The sequence below is a fragment of the Triturus cristatus genome, chromosome 6 (genome assembly GCF_964204655.1).
Source record: "Triturus cristatus chromosome 6, aTriCri1.1, whole genome shotgun sequence".
In the NCBI taxonomy this organism is placed as follows: domain Eukaryota; kingdom Metazoa; phylum Chordata; class Amphibia; order Caudata; family Salamandridae; genus Triturus; species Triturus cristatus.
Window position 1 is genome coordinate 912,679,401 of NC_140589.1, and position 19,170 is coordinate 912,698,570.

Genomic DNA, 19,170 nt, shown 5'->3' on the forward strand with positions numbered 1-19,170 from the left:
CTCTAATTCCCCTAATTAGATTTTTATCATTTTATTTATTAAATTGTCCTCTATTTTTTCAAATTTGCTTTTGGATTTGTATTGTTTTGCATTCCGACTTTATTACTGCTTTAGAACTGCATTCATACTTTACACATTGCCTCTAAGCTAACCTCGTCTGATCTGTGCCATAGGTACAAGGGGGCCGAGCTCACGTTTATTTAGTGAATGTAGGGGTGTCCTGTGAAAAGGACTGTGATTATTACCTGAGGTGGGTACTCACCCCCCTCATCTAATAACTTTATTCAAATTAAAATCAGGTTGCTTATCATGCATACCGTTATACTGAGCCAACATGTTACATTGCCACGACAATTTTGGGCAATTTCTTCAGGGCAAACAGGGTCGCCTGGCACCAGTAATGGATACTTAAATGGCTTTTTTCCGGGGACTGCCAATAGTAAAAACAAAAGAGCACACACAACTCGTTATTCTCATCCAATTTTCTTAAATGGTCTACGACAAGTTACTCTAAACAGGGGGGTTCATATTACCCTTAATGAGCCAACATTCCTCGTACCAGCTCTTTTCTGTAGGTCACACACAAGGCTCCATTTATGAGTCCTCTCAGTGGATTAGCACTCAACTGTTATGCCAATCTAAGAGTAACAAAAGTTTTTATTAACCACAAGTGTACTTGCATAGTTTCTAGCGTTGTCCTTTCACACATAGGACCCTCGTAAATGAAGAATTACTTACACAAAACAGTGTCAGTACAACCATAGGGATGTCTGATATGAAGAAAAGGGAAGGTTTAGGGAATGGAAAGTGGGTGCACTTGCCCAGTCAGCATGACAGTACCAGACTGCACGCAGGCTCAGCAATGGCAGGCCTTAGACACACTTTTACAGGCTGCTTCTGTGGGTGGCACAACCAGTGCTCCAAGCCCACCAGCAGTATTTGGATTTACAAGCCCTGGGCACTCCTGGTGCACTGTACTAGGGTCTGACAGGTAAACCAAACCAACCAATCATGGAATCACAAATCATACAACAATTTACAATAGGGAGCACTTGCACTATGGCACTGAACAGCAGTGGCACAGTGCCCTGAGCAACTAACACCAGCAAAAACATATGAGGCAACAGTGAAAAATGGAAGGGAGACCCACGCCAATGTGCCAGGTGTAACACGTGTCCCCTCCAGCTGAAATGTGGGGAGAACTACCCTATCTCCTGGGAGTTCTCATCACTAAGGCGTAAAAATCTGGACAGACTATCAGCATTGGCGTGTTCTGTACCGGGTCGATGTTCCACCGTGAAATCCATCCCCTGTAGGGAAATGGTCCACCTTATCAGCTTTGGATTCTCACCCCTCATCTGCATCAACCATCTGAGGGGCCTGTAGTCTGTCTGAACCCGGAAGTGAGTCCCAAACAGGTATGGCCTCAGTGCCCAGACCACAGCAAAAGCCTCACGCTCAATAGCACTCCACCTCTGTTCCCGTGGAAGTAACCTCCTACTGATGAAGGCTACAGGTTGATCTAGGCCCTCCTCATTCATCTGTGATAGAACAGCCCCCACACCATGCTCTGAAGCGTCTGTTTGCACTATGAACCCTTAGGAGAAGTTGGGTGCCAAGAGCACGGGCGCTGTGCACATAGCAATTTTTAAGGCCTCAAAAACTAACCTGACAGGTGTCAGTCCAAATCACTTTCTTTGGCTGCTTCCTGGAAGTCAGCGCTGTCAAGGGTGCAACAAAGTTGCCATACCCCTTGACAAACCTCCTGTAGTAACCAGTGAGTCCTAAGAAGGCTCTCACCTCTGTCTGGGTTTTGGTCGGCTCCCAAGCCAGGATGGTTTCAATCTTGGGCTGTAGGGGCGCCACCTGGCCGCTCCCTACCTGGTGTCCCAAGTACACCACGGAACCCTGCCCGATCTGGCACTTACTCGCCTTGATCGTGAGGCCTGCCCTCCGCAGCACCATCAACACTTCCCAGAGGTGGTGCAGATGTTCTTCCCAACTGGCGCTGAACACTGCGATGTCATCCAGGTAGGCGGCACTGAACGAGTCCAGTCCAGTCAACACCTGGTTGACCAACTGTTGCACCCCCTGGAGTTAGAATAGTAATTTTTACCCCTATACTATCCAACACTTACCCTACTGTTGCACCCCCTGGAGTTAGAAAAGTAATTTTTACCCCTATACTATCTAATACTTACCTTAAATGCAATTTAATATTATGCGTTGTAATGGTATGCGTTGTAAAGGTAGTATGCGTTGTAATGGAATGCGTTGTAAAGGTTGTTTTTAAAAATGCGTTGTAGTGTCATGCTATGTAATGGAATGCGTTGTAATGGATTTTGCGTTGTAAAAAATGCGTTGTAAGTGTAGTGCGTTGTAAAAGTTGCGTTGTAAAGGTTGTTCCCCCAGGGAAAGGGATTCTCCTTCCTCTTGGACCCACTGGCCCTTCCAGCTGCTCCTCTACATTATCATCATCAGTGGCATTCCTTGCTTCTACCCAGGCCCTCAGCGCCTTGTAGAACTCTGCCTTATTTTTACATCCAGTAGTGGAAACATTGAATTTCTTGCAGAAGAACTTCAGCTGTGTTACTTTGTAGCTTTCCAGTTTCTCTTCTTCCCACTCCCAATCATTATCAACAGAGACTACAGATTCTGCTCTCTCCATCATGATTAAACTTGGCAGTTCTCAAAAATAGAAAGTTCCAAAAAGAAATCTACCAACAAGTATTGGTTGCGTTATGGTCTGCACTCACTAAGTAGTGTTCACCAATCACTGTACATGAGTCACAAATGCAAGTACAGAATCCTCTCCGCTGACCACCAATGTTAGACTTGGGGGTCTCTAGTTGGCACAGGTATGCACTTGTGACAAATAGGGACCCTCGCCTCTAGTCAGGGTAAGGGGGTACACTCCCAAAATAACCCCTGCTCACTCCCTTGGTAGCTTGGCACGAGCAGACAGGCTTATCTCAGAGGCAGTGTGTAAAGCATTTGTGAACACATACAGTAATCAAGTGACAACACTACAGATGGACACCACACAGGTTTTATATCAAAAATAAGTATTCTTGATATAGATTTACCACAATACCATTAAACGGCAAAAATACACAATACTGTTACTTCAGATGGTAGAATTTTGCTTAGTTCTCTTTAGTTCTTGAATGCGACACTTTAAATCAATGTACGTTTTAGATGCGACAAGCAGGGCAACGAAAGTGTTGCAACGATGTTGATGCGTTGAAGATTTTGGTGCAAAGAAATAAAGACGTGAAGATCTTCCAGATGCGGCATGCTTCTCCGATGTAGCGAGAAGACTCGATTCGATGCCTCAGCTGCAGCGGCGGCACCCTTTATGCGATGCAACGACAGCGGCCTCGGCAGCGGCACTCTTCTCCGACGTTGCGAGACGCTTCCGCTCCATGCGATGTTGCAGCGGCGACACCCCTTTATGCGATGCGACGACAACAGCTCCGATGGCGGCACGCTTCTCCGTGGATGCGAGACTCTTCTCTTGATGCGGTGCAATGTGTCAGCTACGATGGCTGCGACGGTGACACGCTTCTTCAGCGTTGCGAGACACTTCCTGGATGATGCGAGACACTTCCGCTCGATGCGATGCTGCAGCGGCGACACACTTTACGAGATGCAACGACAACAGCTCCGACGGCGGCACGCTTCTCCTTCTTGAGTCGCGCTTCCAGCTCCTTGCGACACGCAGTCCCTCAGAAGGCCCAACAACAGCAGCAGGCACTTCCAAAGAACTCTAGGGAGCTGGGGGGTGAAGTCTGTTGTTCCTGAGACTTCAGCAGGAGGTAAGCTCTTTTCCAAGCCCTTGGAGATCCTTCACCAGTTGAGCAAAAGTACACACAAAATTCCTTTCTCCTCTCTTTGGCAGTAAGGCAACCACTGCAGGCCAATCCCCCAGGGTCAGGGATAGTTTCCTCCTCAGCTTCTTCTGGTTCCTCCCTCAGCAGAGGTTCTTCTTGTTTTCCCAAAGTGATCTAAATTCTTGGGATCAGGGTCCCAATACTTATGCCCCAAAATCCTTTGTCCTCTGAAGGCAGAGGGGCCTTTGCCTTGTTTAAACCGGTTCTGGTCAGTCCTGGAGCACTTTGTTTATCTGACTCCTTCTTTCCTTTCAGAGTGCAGGGCAGAGGCATCAGACGCACCACAGGAGGTGGAGCCAGCATTGTGGAGGGAAGGCACAGCCCTATTCAGGTCCCAGGTGCAACTCCTCCCACCCATCTAGATGCAGATCTCTCTATTCACCACTGGGACACCTCACCCTGTCTCCTGGAATATCCCAGCCCTGTCACTCAAACTCCAGACAGGGAATACACAGCCTAGCAGAGGCAGGTTTGAATGGTTAGACAAGAAAATACCTACTTTCTAAAAGTGGTATTTTCAAACACAGAATGTTAAAACCAACTTCCCTAAAAGATGTATTTTATCATTCTGAGTTCAGGCATACTAAATTCGAATTTCTACCATGTTCCCTGAGTCAGTTAGGATTATAAAATGTAATTACCAAACTGCCCATTCTGGCCTATGGAGAACAGCTAGCCTTGCAATAGTGAAAAACGAAAATGGCTGTGATTCACTATTAGAACATGCCACACACACCAGGGCATGTCCTACCTTATCCTTACAATGCATCCTGCCCTTGGGCCTACCATAGGGGTACACACACAACAAGGAGATACAGAGGGAAAAGAGAAGACCAGGTCGCCCTCCACTCAATTATCAATGTAAATACAAAATAGACCCAGTCTCTGAAGGTGCCGGACAATATATCTATATAAGCTGAGGTAGGGGTTCACAATTCTTTGTCCCATATACGCCTCTCTTTACCAATGTGAGGTAGTAACCTCCAGCTTTTTACCTTCAATTTTAAGAAAACTAAAATGTTTTTACAATTGGTAGTCCCCACTTTTTATCACCCCTGACCAACTTACAGGAGGAATAATGTGGCAGGTGCAAGAAATTTTAAACATCACTGTCAAAAAAATGTGAAAAAGCAAGATGACACCTCACGTGCGCACCACCAATCGAGCTCACTCGTTGGTACTCACCAGCTATGCCCACTTTTATCATCATTGGCAGTTATCATACTTTTGAAAATAAAATTTAATATATATAGTGTCCAAAACAAACAAAAAAGAAATTAGTGTTGTGAAAAGTAGTGAAATAATCACAACCCACGATGCGACTAAGTGAATCTAAAATTGAAGAAAGATGCACTTTTCACGATACCAACTGTATTATTCCCTGTGCACTTTATTCAAATTAAAATCAGGTTGCTTATCATGCATACCGTTATACTGAGCCAACATGTTACATTGCCACGACAATTTTGGGCAATTTCTTCAGGGCAAACAGGGTCGCCTGGCACCAGTAATGGATACTTAAATGGCTTTTTTCCGGGGACTGCCAATAGTAAAAACAAAAGAGCACACACAACTCGTTATTCTCATCCAATTTTCTTAAATGGTCTACGACAAGTTACTCTAAACAGGGGGGTTCATATTACCCTTAATGAGCCAACATTCCTTGTACCAGCTCTTTTCTGTAGGTCACACACAAGGCTCCATTTATGGGTCCTCTCAGTGGATTAGCACTCAACTGTTATGCCAATCTAAGAGTAACAAAAGTTTTTATTAACCACAAGTGTACTTGCATAGTTTCTAGCGTTGTCCTTTCACACATAGGACCCTCGTAAATGAAGAATTACGTACACAAAACAGTGTCAGTACAACCATAGGGATGTCTGATATGAAGAAAAGGGAAGGTTTAGGGAATGGCAAGTGGGTGCACTTGCCCAGTCAGCATGACAGTACCAGACTGCACGCAGGCTCTGCAATGGCAGGCCTTAGACACACTTTTACAGGCTGCTTCTGTGGGTGGCGCAACCAGTGCTGCAAGCCCACCAGCAGTATTTGGATTTACAAGCCCTGGGCACTCCTGGTGCACTGTACTAGGGTCTGACAGGTAAACCAAACCAACCAATCATGGAATCACAAATCATACATCAATTTACAATAGGGAGCACTTGCACTGTGGCACTGGACAGCAGTGGCACAGTGCCCTGAGCAACTAACACCAGCAAAAACATATGAGGCAACAGCGAAAAATGGAAGGGAAACCCATGCCAATGTCCCAGGTCTAACACTAACAGCCTATTTTAGGTTGCCTGATCACTGGTATGGGAGTTGCTATTTAGGAATAGCATTCCCTAAAGTCTATCACGTTAAAAGAATCACTGGAAGCAATAATTACAGTAGTGGACTAACCAGATATAAAAGATCTAGTTTTTCAGAAATAGTAGGTGATATATTTGGTGCATTGATACCTTCAGTGGGGGTTCTGCTGAATTCTCGAAAAATCTGTCAATTGTCAACAGTAGTTGATCAGTTATCTACTGACACTGCTGGAGGATTTTTACTGATCAATACAGAATTAGTTGCTGGTAGATCTATGGTTTTGCAAAATCGACTTGCCCTTGATATCTTATTGGCAAAAGAGGGTGGAGTCTGTAAAATGCTGAAAGCGCAACATTGTTGCACGTATATACCTGACAAAAGTGTAGAGACTGGAAGATATATTAAAAATATTACTCATTTGGAAGAGGAACTGAAACCACTGGAGGTTTACAGTGTATGGAAGAAAATAACAAATTGTTTTTCCACCATCAGTAGTTGGTTTTCTAACATAGGTAAAAGTATTTTAGGTCAAATATTATTGCCAATCATGGGTATAACTTTGCTAGTTTTGATGATAATGTGTTGTCGCAAATGCAGTGGGGAAAACAAGGTACAAAGTGAATGAGAAGGGTAGAAAAAGAAAATTAGAAGAAATATGACTTGAAGAATTGAAGGGAAATATCTACAAAAGAATGAAAGGATCCCAATTTAGGAAAGATAACGGAAGGAATAAAAGATTTGAAGACATTGAAATGGTAGAATGCTAAAGTTGGCATCTGATTTAATAGAATTTAGTGATGGCATAAAATGCCATCAGAGAGGGGATTGATGGAGCAAGGTTTTGCATAAAAAGAAACTTGCTCATATGCAATCCTCTCGAATAACCAGTGACATTATAATCAAACTGTCTGTGAGTACTAACAGTGCACCACATTTTACATTTGTATCCAGGGGAAGCTTTCCTATGTGCTTCACTAATGAATAACCCGAGTGTCCTAAAATGGCCGCCAAAACGCGGGAACTCTTCTGCGCATGCGTCTACTACATTTACGTAGTATGATGTCTTCTGTCACTTGGGGGGAAATCTCTGCAGCTGCGCAATAGCTTTTAATATGGCTGCTTTAAAGTAACGCACTAACGCACATGCTGTGCTGAAACTAACCTATGCAAGTTTTACTAAGCTATTAATGCAAAAGATTTATTAAGTAAATGGTGAATTCATTTAATTTCGTATTCTAACATGTTCTTCTCTGACTTTATTAATAGTTCGTATTTGGGCCTTGGAGGGTGACCGTGTCTCTGTTTCCTTGTGGCTTCTACGCATGTGCAACGTCTGCTTGTCTTGAACAAGTGAAGTAATTGACTGGCTGCCAAACCCTAAGTCCTGCAAGGACATGGGAAAACCAACTCTTGACCCTACGAGAGGAAGAGGACGCAACATTGCAATATAGACTTATCGATCCACATATGAAATGCTTGTGGGTATTAAGCTTGTGGGTATTAAAATTAAGGGGCGGAGAGCTAGACAATAGACTAAAGAAAAATATTGCACTTAGTATGGTGTGATGTCCTCACCCCACTGCTTGGCCCAATCAAATTGCGGGTGAACATGGAATTGAAACATTTGGGGGTGGATCATACATTTGAATTGGTATAACAGAGGTAAGGTCTAGATAGTTAGACACACTTGATGATGAGATGCTGATGCTATGCTGAGATGCTGCCCGATTTTGCTGCAATCTGACTGAAGAATCCAACACTAGGGAAATTCGCGGAACAACCGAGGAGGCACATCTACGAAGGGGTCCAGACGAGCCCGAGCCGGAGAGAGTAGCACCAGAGAGGGGTGTAACGCTGGTGTTACACTAGAAGAGGTCACCTTCCCTGTCCTGAAGCTGTCCAGAATCTTCGACTCTCTGATGTCGGGGTCCTCATACCATACTAGGTAAATATAACTGTAGGGTAAATGCTCCGTACTTGCTCTCTATTCTTTCTCTCCTCAGGTACTGTCATTGCAAGAATTTAATTGATGCAACTGCTTATAAGCTAACTGTACTATTTTCCAGGCCTGGGCGTAGTGGGCGTAGTGGGGCTACGTAGAGCAGCGCGTAGTGTGGCAAAATCTACGCACACTCGCGCGCTCCACGTAGCCCAACTACTCGCCGCCCGCCCTAATTTTAAAATAATTTAAAGAAGGTTAAAAAAAGTAAATAAACCTCCTTACCTTCAGCGCGGCGTCCCGGGGCTCCCTCTTCTTGCTGACGGTAACTTCTTCACGCAAATGCGCATGCGCGGACGCCCGCGCAAGCACATTTCTCGCGAGAAATGCGCATGCGTGGGTGTCCGCACATGTGCATTTGCGTAAAGAAGTTACCGTCAACAAGAAGAGGGAGCCCCAGGACGCCGCACTGAAGGTAAGGTGGTTTATTTACCTTTAACCTTCTTTAAATTATTTTAAAATTAGGGCGGGCGGGAGGCGGGTGGCGGGCAGCTCTGCTTCGCTACGGTGTGTGCGTAGCGGTGTGTGCGTAGCGCTGCCTGCTACGCCTACTTCGTAAACGGCGAAGCAGGCAGCGCTACATGCACTCCGTGGGCGAAGCGGTGCACGACGCCCAGGGTTACTATTTTCCCTAATGGAGACTTCTGGTATATCCATGTGTATTCTGATTTGACTCACAAAAATGATTAATTCAGATAAACTTTTAAAACTCCTTCTGAGTCTGTGGTTCTTTGAATAAAAGATAAATGTATTGTAATATTTCCTCCCTATTCTAAACTACTACTAGATCTTTTGAATGTGTATTTACTCAGGAGACAGGATTGGTAAGAATACTGGAGTAAAGGTTTCCTAGAGTAACACAAAATTGATGACCCGTGGCTATTTGCCAGCTCATTGAGTGTATGAATGTCTATGGGCCCAAATGAGTGTTGTGTGTATGAATGTGTAGAGCTGGTAAACTCCGCTGCATCATTGGCGCTGAATAACAGATGTTTATTGTCACCCAACTCAATGGTAATCATTTTTATCAACCTCGGAAGGATGAATGGCTGAGTGGACCTGCTGGGATTTGAGCCTGTGACCATGAGGTCAAACAAAGGCCCCTACAGTGGATGCATTAGGCAACTAAGCCAGCAGACCCGGTTCCCCATTTACTCTCATTGTCACTCTGTGCTTCTTTGAGCTAGTTCTGCATACAACTTTGACAATTCATAGCTCTAATTCCACTAATTAGATTTTTATCATTTTATTTATTAAATTGTCCTCTATTTTTTCAAATTTGCTTTTGGATTTGTATTGTTTTGCATTCCGACTTTATTACTGCTTTAGAACTGCATTCATACTTTACACATTGCCTCTAAGCTAACCTCGTCTGATCTGTGCCATAGGTACAAGGGGGCCGAGCTCACGTTTATTTAGTGAATGTAGGGGTGTCCTGTGACAAGGACTGTGATTATTACCTGAGGTGGGTACTCACCCCCCTCATCTAATAACCCAATTTCTTACATTGCCGTAATGCTAGGTATTGGGGGCAGGGCTAATAGATATGTGCGTGTTCATGTTTTAGAACATTACCATGTTCAATACTGCACCCAATGGAGTTCCAAGAGACACTAAACTGTGCTCGCGACCTGCCGGTAGAACATTCTAGTCTATTTTCATCCCTCGTCTTCCAGTGGCCTCGGAGGGACACCTGCAGCAGCTGCTGTAAAGGGGAAGCCGAATGGACCTTACAGGCTTCCAGAAAAATAGAACTCCCATGCCAGTGGTCTACCACAACTACCCTGGGGGCTTCTGCAATAGAATAACAGTCGCAGGCAGCGCCTAGGGAGATAGAGAGGAGAGGAAAGAAGGGAAACTCATGTTTTTGCCCAAAAAGATTTGTATATAACAATTTGACTGCAGATGACGTAACTTTCTAACAGCATTAATAAATGCTATTGACGAAATTTTCATGACTTTGATTGCCTATCCCTCGCCAGGACGTTTGACTTTGCCTCGAGACAATAAACTGTGATTCCTGCCAATTTATAATTGATAATGGTGCACTAATGTAATATTTTGTATGACGTGCTAGGACAATGAACCTCTAGTACATAATAGTTGAAAGGTATCTTGAATATTTTTTAGTTAATAAAGTTTGATCACACCTGGGATACAATTATAAAATCATGTGATTACGGATCGATTAGACTGATGTTTATCCGAGTCATTTATCTACGTCATGTTCTCTATTCAACAATGCGGGTGTGGTGTATGCTGGACACCAGAGGTATGGTTATGCTTTGGTCATTCTGATTTATGGAAGTATGTGCAAAGGAGTTAAACAAATAAAATACAGAGCTCAAATCTAAGCCCTCTCATTCACATGCACAGGTATAAAACAAAAAGGTAAATATATATTTAGAATGATTAATTATTTTAATAGCAGTAACATTTTGTAGGGTACATGCCTACGTGTCTTTTATAATTAATAACTAGGCTTCGTAGAAACTGTAATTAGTCAAGCGAAATGTCAAGCTGTGTGAAATTTGCAAGCATTTCCTTAATTTTTACAAAAGAAATGTTTGTGTCACTTTCAGCTCCAGGAGACTGCTTCTTGTAGACAGTCTTGCTTAAGAAACATTTTCTATTCAAACCACTGTCCTGTGGTTATCTGTGACTTTTTAAATCAAGGTATCCTTCAATTCAAAACTTAAGATAGCACATTAGTGTTATTTTTCAAACAAAATGTAGGAAAAAATGACAATATTTCGCACATCCCAAATAATAAATGTTACTGTAATTAACCTCTACACCATATACCCCTAGGGTTTAGGTAGTCAAATCTGCCCCTTCCCCAACCTCCCATTAGAAACAAAGCAATACAAACTTAAAACAAATACTCTTATGTTTGGAAAAAAAATGATTAAAATATGAAAATTAAGTATTGCTTTCTTACCTTTGACGCCATTCTTCTCTGATTCTTTGAGGCTTCTCACAAATGCCATTTCGCTTTCCGTAAGTATCCAGCTGTTGTGCAGGACTAGCGTTTGGATAATATATTTGTATCGCGGCTGTAAAGCAGGCGACCACAGCACAGTCATAAATCAACACATTGTCACAAACACAAATGAAAATGCTCAACATTAAGTAACAATTTGCAATTGCTTGTGTTATTAATCATGATATTACTTTAAGAAAAAGATGTCAGGTGATTTCTTGTGAAATGTGCTAGTTTTCAAGAACAGGAAATGCAAACTGCTAGAAAATTAATGAAAAAGGTATGAGCCCTTAGTAATGTTGGCTTGGACGGATTTCATGTACTCTTGCAGACTGGACAGCTTTGGACGTCTCCCAAGGTTAGGCTGCCAATACCCTAGCCTTTTTTAGGTCGAGCTACCGTTGCATCGCGCATGCACTGCTCGCTCTGTGAGCCATGCTGTGGTAGGGTATGCTGTAGAAGTGCTGTGGAAGCCGCCGCCCATAGTTTTGATTGGCTGGTGCCATTGTCCTTGGTAAATGCTGTCTTCCAATTGATAATGAGGCTGTTAGTCCCTCCTTGTTACCACCCTGTCTCCATTTGTGACCGCCCATGACGACTGGATCTTTTACTTGGCTCCATACACAATCAACTTTATCTAGGGGGTGAGCACTATTTTGTTTATGGCCACTTATGGGGACTATGGGGGCTGCTATGTTTTTTAAAAAATTGGTATCCTGAGCCCGGCGCCCGCTTTAGGAACACCGCGTTCAGTTTATTTATTTATTTTAACTTGGTACTGAGCGCGGCGTCCACTTCTGGGACACCGCGCTCTGTTTAAATTTTTTTTTTCTTTTATAGGGAGCGCGGTGCACCCTTCAGGGACACCTGATGGGACAACACTGAAAACATACATGGAGCTTTCCCATCCAATAGGTCCCAGAATTCTTCAGCACAAGTAGAGCTCTGTGAGAAAGTGGATTATTAGTTGGGGTGGATTGTAATCCACCACAAGTAATATTGTCACTATTCTTGTTGGGTCCAGTAAAGTTACAGGAATTTAAACGGAATTTAAAGGGGAGAGGATGTGGCCTAACAGCTAGGGCGATCGACCTCAAATCTGGGGAATCGGGTTTGTGTCTCAGCAACGACGCTCAACATCCTGTGATTCTGGGCGATTCACTTAATCTCCTCGTGCCTAACACAAATGATGTGTCCTTGTGTATCACAACTGGTGCTCATGTAAAGTGCTCTGATACCCAATACCTTTGGATCAAGTTTGCGCTATATAAAACTCTGGGAAAAAAATAAAGAAACCTGAGCTCAACTTCTGGTAGCTATGGCACAGTGGAGACAGGCTTCATTTAAGAAACTGTGTACAGCATTTTAAACTACCAAAACAGTTAAAAGTCCACCACAATAAAAACCCTACTCCTATTTATATTAATAGAGAATAACTGAATGAACCAAACAACACCAAAACAATAAATATCCAATAAGGAGAACCGAAAATATGAATGTTTAAATCCAAATTGCCCCAAAAAGCATTAAGCGCCTGCTGTGGTCATCTGGTTGCACATGACCTACCTAGTAGCTGGGTAACGCCTACGAAGGAGCGCAGGCCGAACACAGAGATCAGGTTCAACCTGGTCGGAAATTTTACCTTCAGTCAAAAAAATCCAGTGGGGCAAGGCAGCAGGCTGTGGTCGAGAAGGGTTCCAAGAGTCCAGCTAGTCATAGGACTAGTTCCTGGGAAGTCACTGGCTTTTAGCCGGAAAGCTTCAAGTGCGATAAATTCTAAATATGCGCCAAAGGAAGGTTCTTAGTCAGCTAGATGCTTTTGGCGCTTTGCCCAGTGAAGATTTCAACATCACTTAGTCACTTTTTTGGAGCTTGAATTCCTCCAGCGGGGCAAGGAAAAGACTGAAACCCCTAACCTGCCTAGAGCAGCTGCGACCCCCGCCATCACCTTGGTGAACACCTGAGGGGCGCCAGTAAGGCCGAAGGGGAGCATGGTAAACTAAAAAGTGCTCTTGGCTTACCTTGGACCACAAGTAACACCTGTGGCCTGGCAAGATGGGGATGTGAAAATATGCATCCTGCAGGTCCAACGCTACCATCCAGTCTTCTTGGTCCAGGGAAGACAAGACCTGAGCAAAAGTAGGCTTCTTGAACTTCTCCTTCTTGAGGAAGAGATTGACGGTCCAAAGATTTAAAGTGAGCCATAACCCTATGCTCTTCTTCATAATTAGCTAGAAGCGGGAATAACAGCCTCCGCCTACTTCTGAAACCGAGACCCTCTCTATAGCCCCCTTGACCAGGAGAGCTGTTACTTCCTCTTAGAGCAATTTTAAAAGATCCTCCACTAGCTGTTCTTGAATTGGTGCAATAGGAGGAAAACAAAGAAGAGGCAGAGAACAGTCCTCTTGAATAATCTGCAAGACCCACTAGTCCGATGTTATGGCCCTTCAGTGGGAGAGATGATGATGGATTATCCTTTCCATTGGAGTGGTCTCGCATAGTCAGACTAGGAGCGCTTGGATGCTGCGTGTGCCGAGGAAAGGGTGGCTGATGACTTCTGGCTTCCATTCCTAGGACAGAATGAGCAGCGTCCATGTCCCCGCACAACTTGGGAAGTGTGCGCAGGATGGTGGCTGGGATAGGGCCGGCGCGGCTGGAACCCCCTTCCATGGCCCAGAAAGGGGCAAAAGCTAGACTGGCCACAAGGTGCTTTAGAAATGCCCAAAGATCTGGCCGTAGCACGACAATCCTTGAACCGCTCCAAGGCGGAGTCTGCCTTCTCACCAAACAGAAGGGAACCATCAAAGGGCATGTCCATCAAATTAGCCTGGATATCGCTGAGAAGCCAGACGTTCTAAGCAAAGCATGGCGCAGTAAGGCCACCGTCGATGAAATTGCTCTATCCAGCGAATCAGTCATGTAAAGAACACATCTAATGGTGAATTTTGCTGCATCTCTCTCATCCTTAACTATCTGGGAGAGCATAGCCCGGGACTCCTCCGGGACTTGTGGCAGCACTTGAGCAACTGTCTCCCAAATGGAATGGGAGAAACGGCCCTATAAGCATGCAGTATTCACTGACCGCAATGCCAGATTGGAGGAACAAAACATCTTCTTCCCAAGTGATTCCAACCTCTTGGATTCCCTGTCCGGAGGGGCAGAAGGGAACGCGCCCTGGGAGGTAGAAGCCTGCACCACCAAGCTTTCAAGGGTGTGGTGTTAGCTGAGGAACTTTGGGTCACCCGGAGCCAGGCGATGGTGGCATGCTATTGTCCTATTCACAGGAGCCCCTGTGCTAGGCGTGGACCACGTGCCTAGAAGGACATCAGTAAGTGCTTCATTGAATGGCTACAGGGGTTCAGAGGTGGAAGTCTAGTCCAAGAAGCTCAGCTGCCCTCCTTACCACCTTGTCATAAGAAGCCCCCTCCTCCGTAGCCACAGAAGGTGGAGAGAGCATGCCAGCATCTGGTGATGTGTCCTGTCCACTGGCTTCCTCAAGTTAATCATACCAGTCCATCTGCTCTGCAGACCTATCCTGCCGTTCTAAAGGGCTCCATAGACCCCTCCCCTACCAGTCCTCTCCTGTGCCTGAAACGTCATGAAAATGCTCCTGCAACAACATAGAACCCCTGGATTCTACCGGGGCTGGAATCGGCATTGAGCGATGCTAAGCAGGCTCCGTGTCGTCGATCATTAGGATGGGGCTGGAGCCATAGGTGGGCTTCGGGTCTGATGCTGGGCAAGGTTACATTGGCACAAGCGGCATTATGCCAGATCTATAATCGGATCCCTGAGACCCCACCAGCGCTGTGGCTGGAGCCAACAGCGTTGAATCCGATGGGGCAAATACCGACCCCATGGAGCCCGAAGGCTCACCAGAGCGTTTGGCCTGTTCAAATACATGAGAAAGCAAAAGACACACTGTTGATGGATGGAATGCAGAACAAATCAAAACATTCACCCACAGTCAAGAGATCTGGGTTAAATCCATCATTCTTTTGCTCACCATGCCACCCCAGTTTAGACCTGGCCATATGCAAATCAGTCTTGACTCTTTGCCTCATGGGAACAGTCCAGTCCGAACTGCCAAGCAAGGTCCTCCCCGGACTATAAACAAGCATCCTAGGACCGGTTTCGGGGTTTCACCTCTCTTCAGCCAGGATAGCTTGATTTCAGTGGCACAGTGAGGCCAGGACCCACGTCTGGGCATACCTGGCGCACTTATAGCGAGAAAGCAAAAGACACACTGTTGATGGACGGAATGCAGAACAAATCAAAACATTCCCCCCCAGTCAAGAGATCTGGGTTAAATACATCATTCTTTTGCTCACCATGCCCCTCCAGTTTAGACCTGGCCATTTGCAAAATCAGTCTTGACCCTGTGCCTCATGGGAACAGTCCAGCCTGAACTGCCAAGCCAGGTCCACCCTGGACCGGAAACAAGCATCCTAGCACCGGTTTCGGGGTTTCACCCCTCTTCAGCCAGGGTAGCTTTATTCCAGTGGCACAGTGAGCCCAGGACCCATGTCTGGGCATACCTGGTGCACCTATAGCGAGAAAGCAAAAGAAACACTGTTGATGGACAGAATACAGAACAAATCAAAACATTCACCCCCAGTCAAGAGATCTGGGTTAAATCCATCATTATTTTGCTCACCATGCCACCCCAGTTTAGACCTGGCCATATGCAAATCAGTCTTGAACCTGTGCCTCATGGGAACAGTCCAGCCTGAACTGCCAAGCCAGGTCCTCCCTGGACCGGAATCAAACATCCTAGGACTAAGCCTGGGCAAAGCACTACGCTATGCTCGCGTAGTTTGCGAAGTTTGCGAAGTTTGCGCTACTTCACACTACGCGAATTGCACATAGCACAGTGCAAACACGCATAGCGTAGCGTAGCGTAGCATAGCGTAGTGCAGCAGTCATTTTTTGCTTGCTCACGGTCCTCAACATCAAGTTGGCGACCGCGAGCAAGCAAAATGACATCCCGGCGAGACTTTTTCCTAGTACGCGATCAGCAACATCAAGTTGCCGATCGCGAGCATGGAAAATAAACCTCCCGGCTAACTTCTCAACGCGGGGAGGTCAGGTTTCTCATAACCAGTGGTCGCGTATGCTCGCGACCGCTCGCGATGAGAAACTACCAGACTGCGTTGAGAAAGCTGTAGCTCGAGTAGAAATCTACTTGAGCGGCAGAAAACGACCACTTGCACTGTGCAAGATGCAGTTTGCACTGATTGCACAGTGTGGACAAGCATCCGGCACTGTGCAATCAGTGCGAATAGCATCTTGCACAGTGCACTACGCAGTTTGTGAAGCTACGCATAGCTCGCGTAGTGCGAAGTGCACTTCGCGTAGCTACGCGTAGCGATACTTCGCGAACTACACCCAGGGTTACCTAGGACCGGTTTCGGGGTTTCACCCGTCTTCAGCCAGGATAGCTTGATTCCAGTGGCACAGTGAGCCCAGGACCCTGAGTGGGACGGGTATGCCCAGACGTGGGCCTCGTGCTCTCCATGCCACTGGAATCAAGCTATCCTGGCTGAAGAAGGGTAAAACCCCGAAACCGGTCCTAGGATGCGTGTTTCCAGTCCAGGGAGGACCTGGCTTTACAGTTCGGGCTGGACTATTCCCATGAGGCACAGGGTCAAGACTGATTTGCATATGGCTGGGTTCAAACTGGAATGGCATGGTGAGCAAAAAACGAAGCATTTAGGCCCAGATCTCTGTACAGGGGTGAATGTATGACATTGCTCTGCATTCTGTCCATCAACTGTTGCTTTTGCATTTGTCACCCTGAGTGGGACGGGTATGCCCAGACGTGGGTCCTGTGCTCTCCATGCCACTGGAATCAAGCTATCCTGGCTGAAGAGGGGTGAAACCCGAAACCGGTCCTAGGATGCTTGTTTCCAGTCCAGGGAGGACCTGGCTTGGCAGTTCGGGCTGGACTGTTCCCATGAGGCACAGGGTCAAGACTGATTTGCATATGGCTGGGTTCAAACTGGAATGGCATGTTGAGCAAAAAAACAATGGATTTAGGCCCAGATCTCTGTACTGGGGTGAATGTATGACATTGTTTTGCATTCTGTCCATCAACTGTTGTTTTTGCATTGTTCAAATACGCAGCACATAGCCTCGTAAAACTCTTTAAGTTGAGTGGGGGTTGCTCCAGCTCCTGGAAAAGGAGGGAGGCGCAAAGTCGACCCCGGCTCTGGCTCTGCTGAACCGTGCCTAAAGCATAAGTGTGCCTTACCTCTCTCGTTGACGGACCACAGCCGAGGTGAAGATGAAGTCTGCTTATACTTCTTCAATTTCTTGTGCTTCTACCCTGAGTGTCACGATGACCTTGAGTGGGAGGAAGAGGACGAAGGGTTCCGGGATCGGTGCCGCTAATTCCTCTTCTTCAATCGGGAGCGGGATCGCCACAGATTCTTCCCGGATAGTGTCAACTGCCGGTACACAAGGAGCTTCATAGGCCACTCCCGCAAGGATTTCAGAGTCCTGGCCCGGCAGTCCGAACACGACTTTGAGTCGTGGTCAGGGTTGAGACAGAGGTGGGGATCAGTAACCAACATGGCGTGGTGACAAGCGCCACACTGCTTAAAACCTGTCTTTCTTGAAGAAATCCCTCGGCACACATGGAAAAAATCTTGAAGTCAACAAAAAGTTGAAAAAACCTGTCAAAAAGCAACAGAGAGGTAGCTCTTCCCAGATCGGTGCTTAACTGGTGCAGAAAGAAAAGAACTGACGTACGCGTGGCTGTGTGACGCCTATATAGGTGTCTGCGGCATCATAACCAATGCTAACGTCGCTGATGACATAAGGCGGAACCAAATGGAGCCACCCAACAGAGCGCGCAAAGGGTACTATTCACGCAAAAGATTCCGGATCTAGACTGACGCCTGGGAAATTCTAAGGTAAGGAATCTGCAGCAAGAAGTCTCAATCAGATGGCCTCCTTAGGGGTGACCTATTAATATTTAAAGGGAGGGTTTAAGCCTGTCACAAGGGGTGTTTTTGACAGGTCGATTTTGCTATTTTAGAACTGCACAGACAGGCTACAGTGGTAGGCCTGCAGTCAGGTTTGCACTGTAGCGGGTAGCACAATAGGTGCTGTAGTTCACTAGTGACAATTAACTATAGGCCCTGGGTACCCTTTGTACCATAAACTAGTGACTTATAGACAAGTTAATTATGGCAAATAGGAGTATAGCCAATTTCAACAAGTTTTAGAGGTCTTAGCACATGCACTGGGGCCTAGTTTGCAGAGCCCCAGTGCACAGAGTAAAAAACACACAGCAGCCTCAATCACACCCCCCCACCCCAAAAAATAGTTTGGGTGATCATGCAAAAAGAGGATTGAGAGGGATGCCGGTCAATCAAAAATCTACACAGGTAATACAGAAACCACTGAAAGCAAGGTGTAGTACTGAGTAACTTATTTTCCCAACTTCCCCATGGACTAAATGGTCACAAAAGTACTAGCAAGTTTGTGTGGAGGTAGGGGAGAGGAGGTTAATGGAGGGTGGGGTTTCCCAAAAAAACCTGTATTTCACTGGTTATTTCTCATTTGACCAAAGGTATTTTACCCAGAGCTTTTGTCTGCTTGTAGCAGCCAAAGTCACTGGTAGAAAGACACAAGGTCACTGTTGCTCCACCAGATTTAGAATTTCAATGGTGTATTTATCTTTGCAAGACTATCCAACAACAACTATCAAATTCAAATGGAGGACACTAGGTTATCTGAAAAGAAGATAAGCTAACAAAAAAGAGAAGAAGCTATGATCTCCGTACTAAGATTCTACTTTGGCATCTGAGTGAAGGCAATAATATTTTGAATATGTATGGGAAGAAGAGCAAATGACCACCTTGCAGATACCCTGCAAAGCCATCCTATCATGAAACCAGCAATGGCCCCCTGTCCCTGGTAGAAACTGTGTCTGTGTTCATGTTGAGATTCAACAACTGCCCACGTTCTGCTTA

General features: G+C 45.6%; 1 protein-coding gene across 2 annotated transcripts in view; it reads right to left on the minus strand.

The window, feature by feature from the left end:
• The window catches only part of ADGB (androglobin), a 1,188,702-nt gene that overhangs the window by 237,550 nt on the left and 931,982 nt on the right, over positions 1-19,170 (minus strand). For both annotated transcript variants that reach the window (XM_085611585.1, XM_085611586.1), the window contains exon 29: positions 11,147-11,261. In XM_085611585.1, the coding sequence (XP_085467711.1) occupies positions 11,147-11,261 (115 nt within the window). The remainder of the gene's footprint in view (positions 1-11,146; positions 11,262-19,170) is intronic.